Source organism: Dermacentor albipictus, unplaced genomic scaffold (genome assembly GCF_038994185.2).
Source record: "Dermacentor albipictus isolate Rhodes 1998 colony unplaced genomic scaffold, USDA_Dalb.pri_finalv2 scaffold_11, whole genome shotgun sequence".
In the NCBI taxonomy this organism is placed as follows: domain Eukaryota; kingdom Metazoa; phylum Arthropoda; class Arachnida; order Ixodida; family Ixodidae; genus Dermacentor; species Dermacentor albipictus.
This window is the reverse complement of record NW_027225565.1, coordinates 7,637,726-7,661,122: the sequence shown is the minus strand read 5'-3', so window position 1 is coordinate 7,661,122 and position 23,397 is coordinate 7,637,726. Positions and strand designations below refer to the sequence as shown.

Sequence of the window (23,397 nt, the reverse complement as noted above, 5' to 3'; positions counted from 1 at the left end):
CGTCATTAGGAGGAGGCCAGTTCAGTACGCTCGACTTGCGGGATGCTTATAACCAGGTGCTTTTGGACGAGGACTCTCGGAAGCTTTGCGTTATCAACACTCACAAAGGCCTGTTTTGTTACAATAGGCTTCCGTTCGGCATTTCCTCGGCTCCCGCAATTTTCCAAAGAAAACTTGATACCATACTATCTGGGTTACCTGGCGTTCAGGCTTACTTGGATGACGTTCTAGTCGCGGAAAGGGTTGAAGACTGCGGAGCTCGATTGCAAATGGTGTTAGAACGGTTCAGAGAACACGGTGTGAAGCTCAGATACGATAAGTGTAAATTTAGCCAGCCATCTGTCGCTTATCTTGGGCATCGTATTGATCGTACCGGCCTTCACCCAACTGAGAAAAATGTAGATGCTATCATGAATGCCCCTAGTCCCCAAAACCTAAGTGAGCTGCGTTCGTTCCTTGGTATGATATCGTTCTATTCAAAGTTTTTGCCGAATATGTCCGATACACTGTTCCCATTGTACCAGTTGCTAGAAAAAAACGCACGCTGGCAGTGGAAGTTATCACAGGAATCTGCATTTCGGAAGGCAAAGCAGCATCTTAAGGACGCCGAGGTACTTGTGCATTTTGATCCATCGAGGAAACTGAAGTTGGAATGTGACGCATCCGCTCGTGGTATAGGCGCTGTTCTTTTTCACACAATTGGAAGCACCAACAGACCAGTCGGGTTCCGTTCCCGAACCCTGACAAAAGCCGAAAGAAATTATTCTCAATTAGAACGTGAAGCACTGGCACTTGTTTTTGGGGTGACTAAGTTACGGGATTACCTTTTAGGTCGAGAGTTCGTCCTCGTTAGCGACCACCAGCCACTTCTAGGACTGCTGAGGCCCGACCGCCAGACGCCTGCCATGGCTGCAGCTCGCATCCAACGCTGGGCCCTCTACCTGGGAGGCTACCGTTACAAGCTCGAATATGCTCCGGGAAGGCTACTACTGAATGCGGATGCACTGAGCAGACTGCCTCTGCAGGGCTGCGATCTCGTCACGGAACCTGACCCTGAAGAGTACGTATTTTGTTTGAAAAGTCTGGATGAAGGGATAGTCACAACACGTGAGCTGAAGGAGCTGACCGCCAATGACTCAACCTTAGCTCGCGTAAAGCCAAACGTGTTACACGGGTGGCCGAAAGGCGCAGAACGACTTGACCCTTCCTTGGCTCCCTTTGCTGATCGCAAGTTAGAGCTATCTCTGGCACACGATCTCGTCTATTGGGGACACCGTGTCGTCATACCTGTCGCAGCGCGCAAGCGCTTGCTACAATTATTGCATGAAACGCATCAGGGGTCCTCGGCAATGAAAACAGTTGCGCGGTCCTTGTTTTGGTGGCCAGGAATAGACCGCGAAGTAGAGCGCACGGCAGCTCAATGCGAGAACTGCATTGCCAATTTGCCTATGCCACCAGCGGCCCCGCCGTTAAGTTGGCCTCAAACGCAGGAGAGATGGTCGCGGGTTCACGTCGACTTTGCAGGACCAATAGAAGGTAAAATGGTTCTCGTGGTAGTAGATTCCCACACTAAGTGGATAGAAGCAGTGCCGCTGAACCAGGCTACTTCGACAACCACCATTGACTGCCTACGGGATATATTTAGCCATTTCGGGGTACCAAGAACCCTCGTATCCGACAATGGAACTCAGTTCACCAGCCAGGAATTTGCAACGTTTGCTGACAGGAACAACATTACACACCTAAGAACCGCACCCTATCACCCGCAATCAAACGGAGCGGCGGAGAGGGCAGTACGGACCATCAAGGATGGTCTCCGGAAGATGCGACGCGGAAAGCTGGAGCATAACCTTACACGTTTTTTGCTTAATTACAGAAGGACTCCCCAGAAAACCGGAAAGTCGCCATCGGAAATGCTGCTGGGTTACCAGATACGATCGCGCCTGGACACCTGCTTCCCTGCGGCGACTGTGTCTAATTCTAAAAAGGAAAACGACGAGTGGTTGCCTCCAACGGACTGTAGTGTACATGTCCGCAACTACGGGTCAAATGGTAAATGGATACCAGGACGGGTAACAGCGACATCGGGAGGACGGATGATCACAGTGGAGACTCCTCAAGCAATCGTGCGGCGTCACATCGACCAAGTGCGCACCCGCACTGAATCGTCTCCAGATGAACCACCAGGAACCGACCCAGGCTTGATCAGCAGAGACCGTACTCAGAGCGCACCGCCACTCTGCCAAGAGCCATCCGCGAGCCCCGAAGACGCGGGAGAATCTTCACCCCAAGAAGCGTTTCGAGACCTGGACCACCAGATACCTGTTCCACCACTCGTGGCATCCGGGGCAGACCAAGTACCCATGCAACCTGTTCGACGCTCCACAAGATCCCGCAAACCAGTGCAGCGTTTTTAAGAGGGAAGAAATGTTGTAAAATATGGTATCAAACCGCCGCGTCATGTGCGCGCTGTCAATGCGCAGGCGCCAAGTTCTTTTTCTATTTTCACTCCCCCTTCCTCCCTTTCCCATCTTACTTTATATATACGTGCAATAAATATTTGTGCGTTGTTCTCGGCTAACCACTGGGTCGTCAACGTCTCCCTTCTTACATGACGGCAGCTACGCTGCCGCTGCTATGTTACAGATACGTTCTGCAATTAATCAGCAAGTGGGTTATATGCCCCTTGAACTGGCTTGCCTATATTGTTGGGCCTTAATTTTTTTCCTATTTGTAGTTTATTTTTCGTCACTTGAGTCTTGTTCCAGTATTTCATCAATACCACTGCTGACATAGACCACCTCTTACTGTAGCACGTATAACTAAATAATAAATTAATTTAATTACCTCGTAGCGCAGCCAGTCATCAAAAAGCACCTCTAATAGCCCCGATTCCTTCAACACACCGTCGTCTTCTAAGCTATCCACTATTTATTGTTTCAAAGCATGCTATTCGTGAGTGTGCGGCGACAAATCGTGATCAGATAACGCTAATATTGTCGTTGAAATACACAGAATTCTATATTTTTGTTGTCTAATTGTTTCGTCTTAAGATGTCCTTAAATCGCTTTAGTCGACCAAGACATTCGGCTAAGAAAAAGTTCTTTTTCCCTTCACACGAATGACGGGACGTCATCCATAATGCCCGAATATCTTATCATTTCCATTAAAAACGAATAACTTACCCTTCGTCTTCCTTTCTTTCATTGTCTGTTGGCTTCGTATGATTGTGACTAACCAAAATTGGGCTCCTCGTTTACTCTTCTTCTAGTTCAAAGAGTGTCCATGTTTGTGACTGGCTGCTGTTCATGTTGCCGGACGCAAGTATGCGAAATCGAGCCGCCAAGCCAGTCGCGCCCTCTAGATGACCGAGGCCGTGTGCACTATGGTATATTTACTGCAGCGGCAGACAATTCTGCTTTGAACCATACTTTGTTATCTCCCGATATGTCACACCTCTTGCTGTTCAATTAGATATATTTAATTTCTTCATAACAGAACGTCGGCTCACTTACGATCATTAGGGCTACGTTACACAACGAGTTTATAATTGGTTTTTTGTGTGTGGGCTGTGTATTTCCATCTTACAGGAACCTGGACAATCTGTTTCCCCTCTACAAATTTTCGTCGTATTGGAGTGGCTTTCTCAGTGCGGCTCTTACAATAATCCTTGGCTTGACGTTGAGCCTCATAACAGGTATGAATGATGTCGCTCATTTTTTTTCTCTCTCTTTTTTTTCATTGCAGTGTATACCTACAGGCTTATGTTGAGAAAAATGTTTGACAAGCTTTATTTTTGAGAGAGAAAGAGAGAGAGAGTGATTTTGATTTACCGTTATGGCTGTCAATCAAACCATGATGTGGATATAGAAGTTCATTTGCTTTCAGGTTGGTTGCCGCGCTAAAGAAACAATAAAGAGGAATAATGAGTGAATCCGTGTTACTAAGACGTTCTTCTTAAATAGGAAAAAGGCCACTCTTACGATGAGTGGAGGCTTCTGAACCGCGAGAAGAGATGTACAAACAGGAAGTCAGGCGGCAACAACTCTCTCAAGTTTCTCTATACAGACTCACCATAATTTACGGCACCTACACAGATCTGGGCAATTAGTTATGAGTGTAAGCAAGAACTAATTTGCATTCTAAAGAAACCTAGCTGTTCATCCAGAGCAACAACTGTTATTCCTTCTGGCGGAGCTCCTAGCAAATAACTTACATGCCTTAACATAACTGGTAATGTCTGCTATCATGATATGGGATTTACGTTCACGTCTAATTTGGGCATGTGCCTCATCCTTGTTTTAACCTGTGTAACTTCCAACAGTAGCGTCAGATTGTGGGCTCTCACACGTGCTTTCGGGACAATGGGACAACAACACAGTGGTGCAGACAATCACAAGGGGATTCATTGCACCTTTCATACACTAATGCCTGCTAGGGGAATGGCTGCCTATATTACATGCCAATGGGCGTGCGACAAATCGAAATCGACAAATCCTCATAAACGTTGCCTCCTGCATTATCGATGCAGTTATTAGCATTTCTCAAAGTTTTCAACCCCATTGGGGCGCGCTACTGGCCCGAAATAACACACCTCCATAAAATCATGCGGCCCGTCCGTGGGAGCCCAGGAGGAAAAGCGCGCCGTGCGCATCCGGCGGGCGAGGAAAATCGAGGAGGAAAGCGCCATGAAGAGGAGAGTGTCGCTGCTTTCAATTTATCGAGGGGTTTTTATCGACGTCTGCTGCGCGCGCCACCTAGGAAGTTCCTGTGGCAGACGGCGCCCCCGCTAAACCGTGGAATTCCTGAGGTGAAAAAATACCTGCACAAGTGCGGAAATACAACCTACTGGTGTCTGACTGTGGCGAAAAACGAAAGCAGGGCCCGAACTGCTAAAATTAGTCCTTTAATTTCAAATAAGCGCTGAAAGAAAAACGGTCAAGAGAGCGGAATGAGTGCTTGATCGCCTCGATTCCGCACGTTTGCATTTCATTCGTTTGCGTGCGTATTAAATTACATTACATGTGCAGAGCATAAATTATCTGCAGATAATTCAGAAGAGCGTGAAGTGTTGATTTATTTACATTTCATAAAGGAGTCTAAGCACTTGACGGGTGAACAACACGGAGTCGGAGCCTAAGACAATGCGAGACCTGTTTTGTATCATCCGCGCGAGCCTTAGTGATTACTTGCACTTAATTCCGTTTGCTCTGTGAATTCTTTTGCTTGTAAGCGTGCTGCGTACACATAGCGAAGAATTACACGACGAATTCGTGTATAAAAGAAGGCTGACAGTCGCTTGGACCGAAAAACTTTCGACATAACGTCGCTGAAACGTGCGACCCTGACGGCAGCTAAAGAACATCATGTCTGTGTATGGAAACGAGTGCGCCAACAGTCTTTTTGCCGCTGAGTGTGTCTCTTGTGCAGCGATTACACGACGACTGTTGTGTTATGCGGTTCAGTGCTACGAGCCAGTGCATCTTTCGTGACATTCTAAAGCGGCGGTATGGATTGTGTCAGCGAGTCTCCTCGATCGTGTTCGGGCTGCCAGCGCGATCTAATCTCGCGGCACACCAACATTGAGCGTAGTGTCTGCGCGTGTGTGAATGCGGTTGACTGTTCTCGTGAACAGTGCGCGTGCGACATCGCCATGTAAACTTGAATCATGACGCGTATTCTTGTGTTTTTGCCTTATCGCCTCTGTGTGCCGCTAAAGCCCCTTAAGAATTAGAGGGGCCTTATACGAAACGCACGCGAATTGGCCTAGCTATTTCTGCACTGTGTTTTGCTGGCAATTCATGTATCGCTTCTGGCGTTTTTCTTATTTTAATTTGCAGTTGTGTGTTTTTCATCAGTAAAATGGCGCCGCCGATTATTGAAGCATGTCCGAGTGTAAGGAAAACTTGAAAGGAACGAGCTGGCATATGTATGTAGTGTACTATGATATATTGTATTATACATTATTATATGATGGCGAGTGGCAGTGGCTATGCAGTATTTGTTTTTAAAAACAGAGTAATGCAGGCACTTAGAAATATATTTATTCACATATGCAATGCACAAAATATGATTAGGATATGTAGAGTTCTAAATGACTTTTTGGATATATTGTAAAGCGCAGTTCACAATGCACGCACAAACACAGGAAAGTATAAAAGTAAAATTAGCTGCTGAAATTTGTTATTTTTTATCGCACTTAACGCAATGCGGATATTTCTCAGCGAGTTAATACACTTCTGCCCCGCTATTTACTTGCATGCAAGGTCATACGGCACTTGCTAAGTCAACGGGCTCATAATGCACTAAAATCAATAGTCTCCACAAATTTCGGCCGTCAGCATTCATGCGCGCGAATGAAATACTATCGCAGCTCTGCAAACACACGTGTATCCTTTCTCTCGCACCTTCGAATCGCTCTACGTTACTTCCCTCGCATAGTCGTGCAGTTACGGACGGTTCAGTCCTTCCGTCCAATTCTGTGCAACCATACATTTCTTCTGGTTAGGTTCTGGCTGCCGCGTGCGATGCAAAATAACTTCTTGCCAACCCTCTGTCCGGTTTCGGCACCCAACCGCACAGCAACAAGGCATTTCGGACCTCCCGGAACGAAATTATCGCAGCGATGTGCAAAGCACAACAGGCGAAACGCGCGCTCTTCGCCCGGCGCGCAGGAACTTTCGTGGCGGTAAAGGGGCCGAGCAAGGTCACAAGTTATCGATCAGCCTATTGCTGGCGTCATCGGCTGGATAAAAGCCTTTCTGTATTTTAAAATTATTGAGGGATCTTACCCTCGCCTAGGGTGCCTCGATGTCCTCCTCGCCCGAGCGGCGGGCGAGGAGGACATCGGGCACCCTATCCACGCCCCCATGGCACTGCGCAGGAGGTTTCTTAGCGCGTGTTGTATGCGTTTGTCCCCTAGACATGCCGGCGTTGCGGAGTGGGGTCGAGTTTGTTTACGCTCCGTTGCTGGCTGCCCGCACGGTGAGGCAGTAGACATGGACGCCCCATTTGGCAATCGCTGTGTCTGAAGGGGCAAGGTTCTGACTGGTGTTGAATAACTCGCGAGTCACTTTTTTCGTCGCACGATATATTGGATTTTTTACAAGCACTGCTCCAGGAGGGCACATATAATCGGAAAACAGAGGCCTCAGGAGAACATCTGAGCTTATCATAAAGGAGGCGGCGCGGCATCTCCAGGGCACCCAAGGGGTAGTGGGGGGATGAAAGCTGGAAGCAGGGCGGCCCCTGGGCTGGGGCCGATCTTATACAGCCCTGACATGCCTGCGCGACCCACAACCCACGAACCAGTACGGGTTCTAGCTTTCGTGTCCACATTGCCGTTTTGTTGTCCTGGAGCCGCCGCCAATAATGCGAAATACTGACACGTTCTTACAATTAGTAAAAAAGATGGTTGAGTCAGTCATGCCGGATTGAGCCTTTCTTGCTTCTTACGGTGCTCTAGCTTCACAAAAACATCACTTATTTTTCAGGGGGAGCAGTAGGGGCCGAGGGCCAGCGGTCGCCAAATCGGGCGTCAGTGCCCGCTGCTTTGCTTATGTTACCGCGCTAGTAGCCAGCGTCCGAGCGTAAACAAACTCGACCCCACTCCGCGATGCCGGCACGCCTAGGGACAGACACCTACAAGAAACCTCCTCCGTAGTGCTTAAGCAGAGTCATCTAATGAAGGAAGAAAAGCCCACAGATTTTCTCTCTTGCGCCCGCTCTTACTCGCGCCTGGGAGCAAACGGCTGACAATCCCTCAAATGAACGTCTCCTAAGCCTTGCTTCCTTTTGCGCCCGATGGGGCTCTTGCATTGCCCAGGGGGCGCTGCGGAAATGGTGCTAAAAAGCGCCCTCTGTCCTTAACTGGGTAGTACCAAGCTCGGTCGTCTGCTTCGGAAAGCACGTTTACAATATGGACCCGCCACTTTAGTTTTTTTTTGTACCGCGGCTTGCAGCGAATATCGGGCGCCGAAGATTTTCTTCAGGGGTGGTACGCTGCGTAAAGGCAATAACTTATTCAACGCCGAATACGTGTATACGCCGTTAAAGAAATAAGCGGCTAAGTTTTAGCGTGGTGCCAATCGCAAGTGAAGCGAGTCGCGTACGAAGTTGAACTTCAGGTAAGGTATGCACGCTGCTAGATTCAGGCGCACAAACGCGAGGAAATGCTTGCTATAAATGAATTCACAGCAGCGATAAGCCGACATCATGTGTACGGAACTGCTCGAGCGCACGACGGTAGGCGCGGCGACGGCAGCGGTCTTTCGACATGCCGCGAAACGGCGGGCCTCCTGCAATATTTGTTGACTGCATGCCGCTAGACAAGTAGTTAGGCCTGCTGCACTGTAGTAGCAGCCATGTGTCCCTTTAGCAATTGATAAATAACTGATGCAATGCTATGAGCTCGCAGTAACGTACGTGCGAACCGCGCGAGCTCGTGCGCTGCTCGCTTGATGTAGCTTTTAATGACAGCGCTCGAACATCGATGTGCGGCAATCAATACTATCTTGCTGCGCTGCCTCAACGTGCTGGCTTGAGGTCAAGGATAAGCACATTTAACTCTGTAACCTGTGCTGCTCGTAGTGGGGTAGTGAATTGTCACCGAATCAGCCCGACCATTTGTGGCCATTTGCACACACTTCACCACTTCGCACGGGTCGAATTGTTAATTGTCGCTGTGGCCGGGTCTCGAATCGTGAATCACCAGCCATGCCTGCTGCTATGTCGATCTGCCGTCGGGACTGTAGGTGCAAAAGACCGAATTTTAGAACGCAGATAAGCAAGGTTCAAGACAGGCGAAGCAATGAGCATGGCGCGAAGTTTCGCATACCCAGCGCGACGAACTGCAGCTAACCAGCGCGCTCCGCTTCGTGAGGCCTTGAAGGAAAACGATAGAATCTGATGTTGGGATTCAGGCCTTCTTGTTCATGGCAGCCGACGACGCAGAAGTAACGACGGTGACGCTATTTCGAGGCTGGGCTAGGTCTCTCCGGATCGGCGTCGCCGATTCCTTCTGCTCCCAACATTACGTCTCACGGAGAGTCCGTTTTCGTTAAACGATAGGCTGCGACGAGCTCGCAGCGTGGTCGGCGTGGTCTGTGAGAAGTGACGAGCCTTTTCGCACTTGCAACAGGGCAGAAAAAAAGTGCGAATCGACGCAAAACTCGGCCTAGAAACGCGCTTCGCCACAGCCAGGGCTCAATGCGACCCAAGCTGGTACGACCCAGATGTCGCTTCCCGCGCCGCCACCAGCTAGGCGCCGCTACTATACCTCAAACTCCAGCGCAAGACGCCCTATGATAACCCCGCTATTAGACGGCGTCAACAGCGCAACACTCGCGCCATCTCTCGCACTAATCTGCAACCCCACCGCCCGCCGCCGGTATTTCGCTGCGCGGAAAAGCCCGATTACAGGAGATACGCGAGAGTCGAGCGCCCCCGCAAAATTCATTTAGTACGCATCGCATTGTATGTGCAAAATGTGAGAAGCGGCACAAACAGAAAGCTACTTTAACTTCGCAACAGCGTAGGTAGTTCGTACACAGATGCACAGACGCCTACGTGCCAGCTAGATTGCATCAAAGAAGCACCCAATTGCGAGTTACCTTCTCAGCTGCACATATAACTGGCGCATTGTCCACGCTGGCAAGTATATATATCCACGCTTTGGCTTTCATGCTGCAGCTGTTAAAGAGAATAACATGCCTGACGAAATTGCGGCACTGGATATTCCACCCATTGACCCTCCAATTACAAAGCACCCATGCTTCTTTAATGAAACAAAAGGTACTAGAAGCAGTATTAAATTTCTTTGACATGGAGAATGCGCTAAATTACTCCATCGCGAAAGATACAGAACACATGGATCATTGGAGACGAATCTCAACGACCACAGCTGGCCTCTTTTTTTCTGTCATGTAAAACAGCAAAGGACAATCGTTGTCTTGTCAGTGGTGGTGCCGTACCGCGGTCAGCTACATAACAGCACCAGACCATATTGAAATCCATTCGAGTGGACTGATAAATCTGTTTTGGTGTCACTCCATTAGGGTACCCTGCAGAACGCGGTAACGCGTTTCACTAATGCAAAAAATATATGTGCACGTATGCCAGCACATTAATAATAATAATATTTGGGGTTTTACGTGCCAAAACCACTTTCTGATTATGAGGCACGCCGTAGTGGAGGACTCCGGAAATTTAGACCACCTGGGGTTCTTTAACGTGCACCTAAATCTAAGCACACGGGTGCTTTCGCCCCCATCGAAATGCGGCCGCCGTGGCCGGGATTCGATCCCGCGACCTCGTGCTCAGCAGCCCAACACCATAGCCACTGAGCAACCACGGCGGGTGCCAGCACATTAAGTAAGCCAGACTATCAGCAACCTAGCTAAGCGTTGAATAGACATTTTACTAAGGCTACGCGCGTGCCCTGCAGTGAACAAGTGCGCAAGCCCTGTCGAGCAACAGCGTCTCGCTGATGGGTAATGAAATCCTCACGAATTGCACTTTTTTGCACAAATATCGCACGTAACTGCCTTATTGTATTACGTCATGAGATATCTATCTAGTTTTCTTTATCATAAATTTTCGGCATCCTCAGGCGTCTTCGAGAGAAGTAAGCCGTCATTTTTTTTTTTTTTTGTCTCTACTACTTCCACAGCGAGCTCGCTACACACGGTCTCCTTAAAGCATGAAGAGCGAATCTTGGAAGTTTCGAATACGAATCGAATCTGACACGCTAACTAAGTCTATTGTAAAATGAACTATTCGGTATTTCGTATGTTGAAACTGGTCACATATTTCGCAACAGCCGGCTGTTAAAGTCGCCTGGGTTATTGTTCTCCGTCTGCCAAACAAAGTATCGCAAACTATCAGAGTGAAACAAGGGAAAAAGTATTTGAAGCAGTGCAGAAACAAACTGGGCAAATTAAGCTGTGTTCGCGGTTTCGCGGCAGTAGCCTATATGAGAACCTGTGGTTTTCGCTTGGTAGTCTGTAATTTAATGTTTCTCGCTCTCTAATCATGTAGAAGTTTCATTTTTCATGTTCCAACCAGTGATGTGTTTCTTGGAACGGGCCCCTATACATGTGTCTAAGGCACACAAGCCCTTGAGCAGTTTTTTTCTCCTGATTATTTTTGACCGTTTTTCTTATCAACCACTTATTTGGCGTTTTTGGAAAGGTAGTCACACAGCCACCATTCCTTTCTGGAAAGCTTTCTTTTTTTTTTTGCAACCAAGCTCTAAGGATGTCGAAAGGCTATTTGTACACTGACAATTAGTGTTCTACTGTTTAAAACTGAGGCTAATTGTCCGTTATAGTAGGCTGTTTTTTCACTAGTCAGTAAAAGCTTGATACTTAATTATACCGAAATGGATGTTTATGTTATAAATATGTGCTTTTAACTCTGACTGTTCGATATTCGATTAGATATTCGACATTTACTATTCGTGTTTGATTAGTAGTCAAAAAAGTGATATTCGCCCACCTCTACCTTAAAGGGGCATAAAGAATATTACGAGGAAGCTTCAGCTAAGGCCCAACTCCGATGCCGTTTATTCAAATGCATGTAAAACGCAGAAACGCTTTTCCGAGATAACCACTGGGCGAATTTAATGAAACTTGTTGCATTTGAAAGAGAAAGTTAAATTATAGTGACTATTGGGAGCAGAATTTCGATTTAGGGCTTGAATTACTTTTTATGAAATTTCCTAAAATTGGTAACGTTGAAAAAAATACAAGCAAGAAGCTCACAAATTTGTTGCTGTGCAACTGGAACAGATATAGCAGTTCTGTGAACTCCATCCATTTGAGCATCCAAAGCGGACAGATTCGATTTGTCAATTTATATCTTACGTGAATTTGTTGCATTGTTCACAAGGGTTTTGCAAAAGTTCTGCTCACAAATTAATGGTCTACTTGAAAGCATTGTGTAATATATCAATTTTGCCCGCTTTAGAGGTACCAATAGGTGGAATTTACACAATTGTGATATAATCTTCATTGCTTGGTTGCAGAGCTGCAAACTTGATAGTTTCGTTTTCTGAAAATAGCGACCTCCTTCAATTTCTATCAAAACGTTTACGGCCTAAATAAATCAATTCGCAGGCAACAGTCACTAGATTTTGACTTTTTCTTTAACGCAACAAACCTCATCAAATTTGGTGCAGTGGGTGCCGAGAGAAACGATTTCTCTTTTCCCATGTATTTAGGCAGGAGGCTCCGAGCTAAAGCGTTCTCTTAAAAGGAAGCTGAAGAGACTGTCGAATTCAATAAGACGCTCTTATACGGATGCGGAAACCTTATAAACCATGCAAGTGAAATTTTGGGGTGGATTTTTCGCTTAGGAGCGACGTAATCGTCGGTTAAAATTGCGCTTTAGCTCCGCCTCCCGTCGAGCGCCGCGCGCTGCTGCTGACGATGCGAGCGGAGACCGGAACCCGATGCGTAGTGACGTCAGCACTGGTGTTCCGCTCCATCGCAGTCTCCGCGACCGTGCCTGACTGTGCTTATTTCCACTTATTTCTGCGTGCGTGCCGTCCTAATCTGCTTCGCTCGACCCTACATTCCTTTGTTTATGTGTATCTAGAGTGGTAGTTGATGTGCGCAGCATCAATTCAACTTCTAGGCTGATCATGCCGGCGTTCTGTGCAGCCTAAGGTTGCACGAACACCAGCGGCCGCGACGATATTCCGATGTCCCATTAGTTCCCGCAAGACAAGAAACTTTCAGCTAAGTGAGAGGCTGCTGTGAAGCGAAAAAACTTCAAACGCTCAAGAACAAAAGTGCTGTGCTCTAACCACTTCCGTGACGACGATTACTACCAGAGTTTATCAATAATGCGTGCTTTGGTTTCTCCTTCGTGTTAGCACGCTGAACGGAAGGTGCATGTTTATCTCCCACCGTTGACGCAGGTTTCATCGCCAAGCGCCGCGAATTTTCCATTCGCACGTGTGTTGTGAAACAGCCTGCATGCAGCTACCATACCGCAGTGCAAGCGTAAAGTTTGCATGTGTTGGAAAGCCTGCTCACGCCAAGACGCTGCGCTCCCCCTTCTCTCGCACACGTAGAGAAACCGACCATCTCACGTAGCTGACGGTATTCGCCGGTTACGAGTAGCGTGCAGATGGCGCGCTGATGAATGTTCTACACTACACGTGCTACAACAGCCGGTAAACTTTTGCCGCGTTTAAACCGTCTGTGTAGATTGCCGACAGCTTTGGGGCAGCGCACAAATGCGGAAGATCGCATCACCGCTTACGTGCTACGAGGAGTCATGCAAGAATATAACACTACAGCCCTATTACAAAAACCAGCGCCACTGGGACCCAGTGCGCCGGATTATGGGCCCAGTGCAGCGCGCTGGACGCTGGGGCGCTGGGAAGGCGCTGGGAAGGCGCGGCACTGGCTACTCATGCGAAAAACAGCTCTAGCGCGTTAAATATGCGGTGCCTGGACACCGTATATATTTTTTTGAATACAGAAAGCAAGGAAGAGCGCTGTAGTGCAATAAAAAAAAAGAAAAAAAACGTAAAAAATAAAATTGCTCCGACAAGGATTCGAACGACCGACCTACTGATCCCAAGTCCGTCACTTTACCACTACGCCACGCCACCTTTTTTTTTTTTTTTTCCATAGCAGGTACCATGCACGGAAGCGTTCTTTCTTCACAGCTTTTCTAACACACACACACACACACATACACTGCGAATTGCACATCTATATGAGTATTCATCTTTGCTGCAGGCGCTTCTGCCACACCTGCCATCGCTTGCTAAACTCATCTTCGCCGCCCAGCAGCGAACTTGTATACGCAAAAGCATCACAAAAGTGCGTCCACGCAGGTTTTGCGTTTTCTAGTGCTAGGACGTAATCAGTTCGGGATCTCCAAATTGCATACAAACCTAGCAATAACAGGGTTTCAGCACTGTTATTTTTGTCATCTTCCAGTGTCAGATATTTAACGTTATCCCAATTTGGGTATATCTGCACGTCAAACACAATTCGTATGTTGTGCCAAAATAGTACTGCATTTGTACAAAACAAAAATACGTGCTGCAACGATTCTGGATAGGGACAGAGAGGGCAGTCCGTTGACCACGGCACGAAGAAACCTTTGTTACGTAGCCATGTTTTTACAGGTAGAACTTCGACATGTAACCTAACAAAGAAATCCTTAATCGCTGTTTTTACAGGATATTTTGGCAGACGCTTGAAAACGTCAGACTCCAGCTGGCTTCCAACTCGAGACCGATATAGGGGTGGTGGGAATAGCATATCTATAGTGTTCCAGTACAGACTCTTCCGTTTTACATTTTTTAGATACTCTTGAGAAAAACGCTGCTCGAAGAAGCGAGCTGCCTGCTCCACCTCCCTGTAGAATTTTAGGGTGCGGGCTCGTGGGACTCCTTGGGCACCTTCGATCCACTCGCTTAAGTACCCCCCTCCTAATTGTTTGAAAGAATGACGTATAATATGATGAGTTTGGTTTTTGAAAAAAAGGTACCTGTGAACTTTGAGTTTTATCTCTACGTTTACCAGTCCTAGGCCTCCTTTTGCCTTACTTAAGAATAAGTTACTGCGCCTCATGCGCTCAAACCGCGACTCCCAAATATATGTTGCGCAAAATCTATGCACTCGATTCACCTGAGCCGGCAAACAGGGCATCACCTGCGCTGAGTACCATATAGCTGGAAAGAACACAGTGTTACACACAAAAGCTCTGTTCATAAGCGGGACCGTTCTCCCATGCCACTGTTGCACTTTTGCCGCGAGGGTACCACTTCGAATTGTATTTTGTCCATTCTGTAGGTTGGCAGTATTAAAACACACACCGAGGTAGCTGATGATTTCAGACGTCCACTTCACCTCTAGGAAGGTGGTTGGTTTTAAGTCCCAGGCACCTAGCCATGCACCCGCGCACTTTTCTCGATTCACTTTAGCACCAGAAACTTTACAAAAGTCCATGACATGCTGCACACCTTGGCGGATTTCCTCTCTGGAGGCACCCACAAGCGTAAGGTCGTCGGCGTAGGCGAGGACTTTCAGAGAAGTATCTGCGAAACTGAAGCCTGTTATGTTGCTGTCGTTCAGAATTGTTCGGCACAAGGGTTCTAAGTACAGAGCAAAAAGAACTGGTGACATGGGGCATCCTTGCCTAACGGATCTGTTGAGCTGTATGGTGGGAGTTGTTTGTCCGTTGATTACCAGTCGCGTCGTCACTTGTCTGTAGCAGACACCAATATATTTTAGGAGTCGGTCCCCAATGTTGCAGGCCTTAAGCAAGTTGAAGAGAAAGTCATGTGTTACTCTATCGAAAGCCTTGCTCAGATCCACTTGCAAAACCGCTGCCCTGGATCCACCAACGGAGGTAGCTTCGCACAGTATCCTCATAGCGTGCAGGTTATCACTGATGCGACGGCCTTTGATGCCATAAGATTGATGGTTGCCTATAACTGCTCCGAGGGCAAAGTCCAGCCGTCTAGCTATAATTTTAGCAAGTATTTTGTAATCGGTCGTTAAAAGACTAATGGGGCGGAAATCGCTCACTGTCGGAACTTGCCTTGAATGCTTCTTTGGCAGTAAGACAGTAAGACCTCGTCGCATAGATGGAGGCAGTAATCCTCGTTTCAAAATGTCATCATACACATCTCGTAATATTGGGACTAATTCCGGTGAAAATTTCTTGTAAAAGGCAGTGCTGAGTCCATCTACTCCTGGCGATTTTCTTGGTTTTAGCTGCTGTATGGCCCATTCTATTTCGCTTTCTGATATACACTCATCTGTTTGCTGTTTTGTCTCGTCATCTATGCAGTTTAACGTTGAGGCATACTTTTGCAAGAGTTCACGGTCGCATGTGTAACTTCCGTATTCGAAGAGGCCTTTGTATGCTTGAGTGAAGGCAGTCTCGATGTCATTTTGTAATTTGAGAATACTGTCCCCGCTCTGTATTGCTTCTATTCTGTTTTTCATGCCGCGCTGTCTTTCTTTTGTCTTGAAAATCTTGAGCGGTTCCTCATCTCTCTGCTGTGATTCCGTCCTAGACCTGATCATAGCGCCTTTATATTCTTTCTCCAAGATTGACAGCAGCTGACCTTTGCACTCTTTGATATCCTCTGTGAGGGTACCCGGGTGACAGTTTTCGGCTTCGATTAGATTTTTGAGAGTTCGTAGCAAGCTCAGCTTTTCGCTCTTCTTCAGTGCTGATTTTTCCTGTCCTTTTGCAAGTAGAAACATCTTACATTCTTCCTTTATCTCTTCCCACAATATCGTATCTACCTGTCCTCCTTTCGTTTTTTCCTTGATTAGATTCTTAATGCTGCCGAATATTTCTTTGTCATCCAGCAGACTCTCATTCAGCTTCCACAACTGCCACTCTTTGTGCCTCTTTCTTGTTATTTTCTTTTCTTCAAATACGGCTGTGACAAATGCATGATCTGAGAATGCAACAGGTTGCACTTTATAACGCACGTTGTACGATGAGAGGTCACTAGACACGTAAAACCGATCAAGCCTTGAATGACAGTCCCCTTGCCAATGTGTAAAACCATCATTATCTCCTGGCGCAATCTCGGTAACATCTTGCAAGTCATAGTCTCTCAAAAGCTTCCTGAGCTCTGCTAGGCTGGTATCTGGCGATCGCTTTTTCGAACAGTCTGAAGCACGTAAAACACAATTAAAGTCTCCGGCAAATATGGTACGGCATGGTGAGTCAAGATACTGCCTCAGGCCTGAAAAGAATTCTTTTCGTAGCGGTGCGTCATTCGGAGCATGAATGGAAACAAGCTTGTATGGTTCATTCCGGTATATCAAATCCACACTACATACACGGCCGTTTCGGTCCTTGTCCCACTCGGGGTACACTAGTACCGCTGAGTGTTTCTTCACCAAAACTGCCGTCCCTCCGCTGTAACCACAAGCAGGCGAAAAATAAAACGAGTAATGGTTACGAACAAAGTGGTCCATCTCTTCCAACTGCACACTCGATGAAAGTTTTGTCTCCTGAATAAACGCAATGTCAACATTTTCTTGCAGTAGAAGATTGAGAAACCACTGCTTCGATCCTCCTGCGTGCGACCAAGCTCACGCAATTAAAGGTTGCTAGCTTTAAGTAAGCCATAGTGATAAAACTGCCGATACTCCGGCCAATGATGCATACCTTTGAGGCGTGGTCTTTCCGGCTCACAAGGAGCGCTTGTGACGTTTTTCCACGGGCGGTATCCGAGGAGCCGTGGTAACACGGTTCCTCTTCATGGCCGCTTTCGATTTTACTTTTTGCACCATGCTTCTCATCTCTGTAATGCTCCCTGATGTGCCTTCATCCTCGTCCGAACCAAACTCAGGCATCCTTGTGGCCCTATTGCTTGCGTCCTCCGGCTCAGACTCCAGGGAATGGTACACCTCTGGCGTCTCCGCTTCCATTGGAAGGTACGGGGCTTCAGACGCCGCTGGCGTCTTGGGACATTCCGCTCCTAAGTCCGCAATCCCTGCTTCTGTCGCAGATGTTGCGTCGTCAGACGCCACGGGCGTCTCGAGGCGTTCTAGTTCTGCTGGGTAGCTCACTTTAGACGCCGTCGGCGTCTCCACAGGCACTGAAGGGCACGGAACTTGAAGCACTACACTGCACTTTTCTTCGGGCTCCCCCGAGATTTTATCCGTTGTTACAGCGACAACAGGTGATACAGGCTTCATTGGAGAGTCGGCCTCAGCTTCTTTTTTCGTGGTTGGTGTTGCAGGCTCAGGCACCCACGAGGAAAGATTGATGTTACGAGGCTGTAAAGATTCTACAGCTTCATCCTCGTCCATGAGCGCATCTGTGTCGTCGTTCTCGCCGTCTTCCCGTGTCATGGCAGCGTAAGTTTTCCTGCAGTCGTCAGCTTCGTGACCAAATTTGCGGCATGCAGAACACCGCGGGATACGACAATCCTTTCTTATATGGCCCGATTTTTTACATCGCAGACACAGGGGTGGTCGTCGAGGCACAATTACAAGAGTGTTGCTGCCCTGAATACGAATCTGATGCGGAAGCGATTCGACAGTAAATCCGTGTGTCAGTCTCAAAGTCACCGACCTAGATGAGGTTTGCGCTCCCTTGAATTTTCCAGTCATCCACGTTTCTCTACTCATTTCTTCAATTTTCCCGTATGGTTCCAACGCTTTTCGCACGGCGTCGTCACTGATATGGTAAGGAAGCCAGTGAAGTTTGACTCTCACCTGACTGTCGTTGGGGTCGATGACAAGGCATCTTTTACCCTTGATGCGCAGTTCCTTTGCATCTACGAGCACTTGTTTTGCGGCCATGGAATATGTCGTTAGCGCCCAGACGTGATTCATCTGGTAGGCACCGATCGATGCTACATCCTTGACTACTTGTAGGCGCTCAATTTCTGCTTCGAAATCGTTGATTCGGTAGGGCCTGGCAGACACATCGCAATGAAGAAATACAGTGTTCAGGGAAGCGTTTCCAGTTGGCAGTTGGGGCAGAATAACCTTGTAATCCTCATCAGATACAGTAGAACCACGGCCTGAAGCCGCTGACACCGCTCGGAGAGAGCACATGATCCCAGCGTCCGACGCGCACGAGAGCCGACGAAGGAATGACTACGCCACGCCACCACAGGGAGATTCGAGGATAATTTGCCATGTCAAAGCCGAGAAGCAGTTTGTTTCGCAGAGCTACGTCTCGTACAGACATGGTTGATGCGCTATCGCCCAGCAACTAAAACTCACGCCTGTACCAGAAAGAAAAGGTTGCTGTCCGTATTCAGCAGTATCCTTGGAAGTGCCACACCATCGATTTTCCGGGCGATGAGCGACGAGCTCTACATTTCTAGAAACGAGCGATCGAGCGACAATACCGAGCGATCTGTTCAAGCGATGGCCCCTTTTGTCGCTCGAAGCCGTCGCTTGTCGCCGTCGCGCTCAAAATCTCTCTCGTGGGGTTTAGACTTAACGCCGAACTCCTCAGAGAAACGCAAGCTCTCGAAATTTTCAATGACCGTCTCAGCAATGTAGCACCAAACTACCTTGCACCATGCTTCGTGTGTAGCGGCAGCAGTCGGTCTGGACGAACACCATTGTTGACGTCACGAGGCGCCCGACCAGTCACAGGCGGAAATGAGGCGCGCGAGCTGCCTATGTCTGCTGCTGCACTTTTCGTCGAAATAAAATCTGTTTGCGATTTCTTTTGCTCAATTTCGATGCAATATCCGAATTCAGAGGGTTGAAAACCATGACGTACTGCTCTTCACTCAATTTTTCTGGAAAAGCTTTCAGCTTCCCTTTAAGTCGAGCTAGATCGACAGAGCATTCGCCTAAAAGTCTACCATCGTTTTCTATCTGAGCGGCGATATATCACTTTGTTGCGTAGGAAATTGCCCCCGAGTCGCCATTGCAGCTCCTCAATTGAAACCACCCGCGTCAAGACGGGGGATTTGATGTCATTCCCACGTGACCTACCTCAACGCCAGTGTTATGTACATGTCTTTTGAAAAATTATTTCTTTAGCCCTATATGCAAAGTGTACCGCTCGGCGCCTGCAATAGTTCTGCTTGCGTGAGTCGCGCTACGGCTGGGCTTCGGTTCAGGATACCGGATACTTGGGTTAAAGGTATTGGACTTGAGCCTCCGCGACCGGGGCGGGCGAGGGTGGTTTCCGCCTCGGTGCCGACATTGCGACATTGCAGCCTCTCTCTCTCTCTCTCTCTCTCTCTCTCTCTCACACGCACACACACACACACACACACACACACACACACTAACGCGCGCGCGCGCGCAGGCACGTAAATAAGTACTGCGACATAAACTACGTTACATACACTTTAATAACATGGCTCTTTAGTCGTTTCAGTACAAAATAAATAAAACAAGCAGAGGTATTACCAGTCAGTGTTTTCAATATTTCGTGAAAAAAGCAATCGAATGTCTTCGATAAATTAGCCCTATACATTTTCCTTAGTGCTCGCTCTCTTTACGCTTTAACCGCAAATGATGAACCCAACATTCGATGTATTTTCCTGCGCGTCGCGCTCTATGGTAGGACAGTAAACCGAGCCTCGACAGAGATGTCTTTGACCCCGCAAAAGTTTTCGAGTGCACGAAATGTCGTTTCAGGTGGTCGCAAGCAATACAGCCAGAATATACCATTAACATCGAGCTTATTTCTCACTTTGTGGAAGAAGCTTGGACTGATCAACGAGCCCGAGTCGGTAAGCTTGGTTTGAGAGTCGCCAGCCGGTGCCTCGCATTATTATAATAATAATTATTATTTTTTTGCGCAATGCCTGCGTTAGAGAGTCGTGGAGCCGTTATTACGATTTCCCAGTTCCAGTGCAGCCTGTCTGTAGTTTATTGGTAGCAATGCAGGGAATACAAGCGCTGCTTCGCCCTCTTAACAAGCCATTTCGTCGGCGTACTAGAGTTATGGCTATCCTTGTGCATCTACTGCAATATGGGTAGTATTAGTTCCTGTCGCGTGGTTCAGAATGCCACAGCGATTCCACTATACTTAATTTTTGCATTTGTTTAACTGTGCGCGGATTCATGCAAACTCAATCAATGCTGCTGCTTTTTTTTTTTTTTACGCATCGCTTGTGGTGATACCACTGGTGCAGGTTGCCCGGCCGAAGTCGCAAGGGCAGAGTCTCGATGAGATTACGCTTTATCTAAGCGTGTAATTTTGCATCTTTATTTTTTTGCTTATACATGTGCGAAATGAATTTCATCATAGCAGGTGTCTTTGTGAGCCTAAATAACAACAATAACAAAATATTAAGGAAAGACCGGTGCTTCGTACTTTGCTTAATTTTATTCTTGTCAGTAGGCTGCGCATGAAGCTCTGCGCAAGCAAAATTGTGTCGCGTGAAATTTATCGCTGGATGCGATCCTTACGAGACACCCATAAGCAGGCCACTGAAAAAACAATATTAAACAAAGGCGAACTCTAACTGGCATTGCGCGTTGGCAGAAATAATTTTATCCGATTTTAGGATGGGGGGGGGGGGACGCTTTGTGCATGCGTTGCAGTTAAAATCATTGTCCACCACCTTTGGATGCTTCCGGGGATAAATTTGTTTACGTGCAAATCATGCTATTTTACATTTTCTTTCTTTCTTTCTGTTTGGCGGACACCACACAGGTATGCCAACCGACGACTTCTTTCCTGAAAAACACTGTTTGCAACGTGCCTCCGGAGGAAGATTCTTCGACGGCTGTTTAAACTTAATTTTCCATTACCTGCCGTGCTTCCAAGAAGCTGTATGTGTCATCAAAAAAAAGAAGAACAAGAAAAAGAAAGCCTTTTTGTAATGACTTACCCTTTGTCAAATATGAGATGTGCGAAACTGCTCGGCATAGTTAAAAAAATATTCTGGTGTTATACGTGCCGAAACCACGATTTCATTATGAGGCATGCCGTAGTTAGGGACTCCGGGTTAAGTTTGATCGGCTGGGGCATTCTCTAACATGCACCCAACACACGGGCGTTTTTGTATTTACCCCCACAAAATGCGGCCGCCATGGCAGGGATTTTGTACGCATAGCAGCGTAACCACAAAGCAACTCAGCAACAGCGGCGGCTGTTCCGAGCGTAAGTTTACATGACCAAACGGGGTTTCCTCTCACCTTCAGTGATGCGACGACCAATCAGCTTTTGATGATCAGTGTGAATGAATCTTCGCGGGTAGCAAAATGCTGATATTACAAAGCCGAGTACGCAACAACTGACAACGCCATTAGTATGCACAGCTGTCGACAAAAGTGTTCCAGCCACACCACACGTCACCGCGCATGTCGTTGTTGCACGCCCTTGGTCGACTGGAAAACTTACGTTTTTCGAAATCCACGAAGATGGAGGGCACTTAAGTTCCTGGAGTTTTGACACTGCAGGAGTGCGCTACGGCATCCGTGGCACGGAGGCCCGCGGCAGATTTTGTCCGCTACCCCCCCCTCCCCTCCCTCCCACCACTCACGCTATATGCGGAAGTAGCTCAAGAAATTTCGAGGCACCCTAAAGAGAAAAGCAAGCCAAGCTTCATTAGCAAATTACGCTTCCACAAAACCACAAACAAAACTGCTGCCGCAAAAGGAGGCTTGCTAAGAAAAAAAAAAGGGGGCCCAAACACGAAGGACTTGTGGCGACGTCGCATTTACAGTTCCCGCGCCAGCTCACCGTGACGTCACAGACTTTGACGGCATCTGCTTTCAAATATTACGAGTGTGTAAAATTTAATGTGGGCGGCTTAGTTATATCTTTTAATGGGAAATGGGTACCATATTGCATTCTAAAGGAGCCGAGGAGTGAATTGGCATGTTTGCAGAAATTCACTGTGCCACGATAGTCCGTGCGAAAAAGAAATTAAGTTAAATGCAAATGTACATGCCCTGTGGTTTAGTTGAAGTTATTTAAGAAATTGTAGTTTGGCCATTATTTTTTTTATGTTAGTAATGCACGTATTACTGCGAAATTTTAAAAAATCCGACAGTATTCAGACTGTCGACAATTCGATTAGCATTCAAGCAATGTATATACCACATGATATTGCTGCAGATAACTTAATTTAGAATATGCAGTGGTCATTATGAGATTTCCATTGCTTCGGTTATTATAAAGGATGGATGGTTGGATGCTATGAGCGTCCCCTTTGGAACGGGGTGGTGGGTTGTGCCAAAAAGCCTTTATTATTACGGGTGGATGCTAAGAGCGCCCCTTTATATTGCTACTAAATTGTCGCCCCCTTGTAGCCGCACCGAGAAACAGACGATCCAAGTTCGAGCTTGAAGCGAAAGAGGGCCCCTTATCACGGCATGCGCTGAATGCTATGCTGAATGCCTCGTAGTTCTCAAACCGTCCAGATGCCACCGCACACAAGCCCGAAACTGAAAAAAAAAAGCACGCATGTGGAAATATTTGCTGTGTACCATTATGCGTATCATCTCAGTGGAAGGACAGCAATGTGTGATTTCATCTTTTAGCGAAATATGCAGACGACCACAGCGGAGAGCGACTTGGATCAAAAACTTCGCTTTAGGAAAAGGTGACGACTCACCCCCATGCTATAGCGGTTTCTTCAAAGCACTTCACTCGGGACTTCTTTCTTCCCGGCAAGCAGAACATTGCTTCAGCAGCTTGCTGGTGTTTCAAATTGCGGAGTGTGCATGTGCTTTGCTTAGGCAGGCGCGTTAATAAACTATAGTGATGTAAGAATAGGCTTCATTTCGTTTCGTTCGTTTATAGCTTTCTGTCCCATTAGTAGTGTTAATAATTCTTTAAGCAACAGAATTATATTCGCTAATTTACTTTTGTCTCGAGGCACGGCAGCAGGGACGATAACTGTCTCGTAAGAAGTGAAGTTGATCATGATACATGTTATGCCGCAAGATGACATATCAT

At 47.3% G+C, this 23,397-nt stretch overlaps 1 protein-coding gene across 6 annotated transcripts in view; it reads left to right on the top strand.

Annotated features, from left to right (window-relative positions):
- Window positions 1-21,315, top strand: part of LOC139051240 (sodium-coupled monocarboxylate transporter 1-like) — a 57,209-nt gene extending 35,894 nt beyond the window's left edge. For 3 of the 6 annotated variants that reach the window (XM_070528227.1, XM_070528228.1, XM_070528229.1), the window contains one exon: window positions 1,877-2,581. In XM_070528227.1, coding sequence (XP_070384328.1) covers window positions 1,877-2,417 — 541 coding nt within the window. In that variant the 3' untranslated portion in view covers window positions 2,418-2,581. Of the gene's footprint in view, window positions 1-831; window positions 2,582-3,590; window positions 3,698-20,120; window positions 20,216-21,144 lie in introns of those variants that run through there. The other 3 variants (XM_070528230.1, XM_070528226.1, XM_070528225.1) reach the window with 3 other exon arrangements.
- Window positions 21,316-23,397: the final 2,082 nt, after the last annotated feature.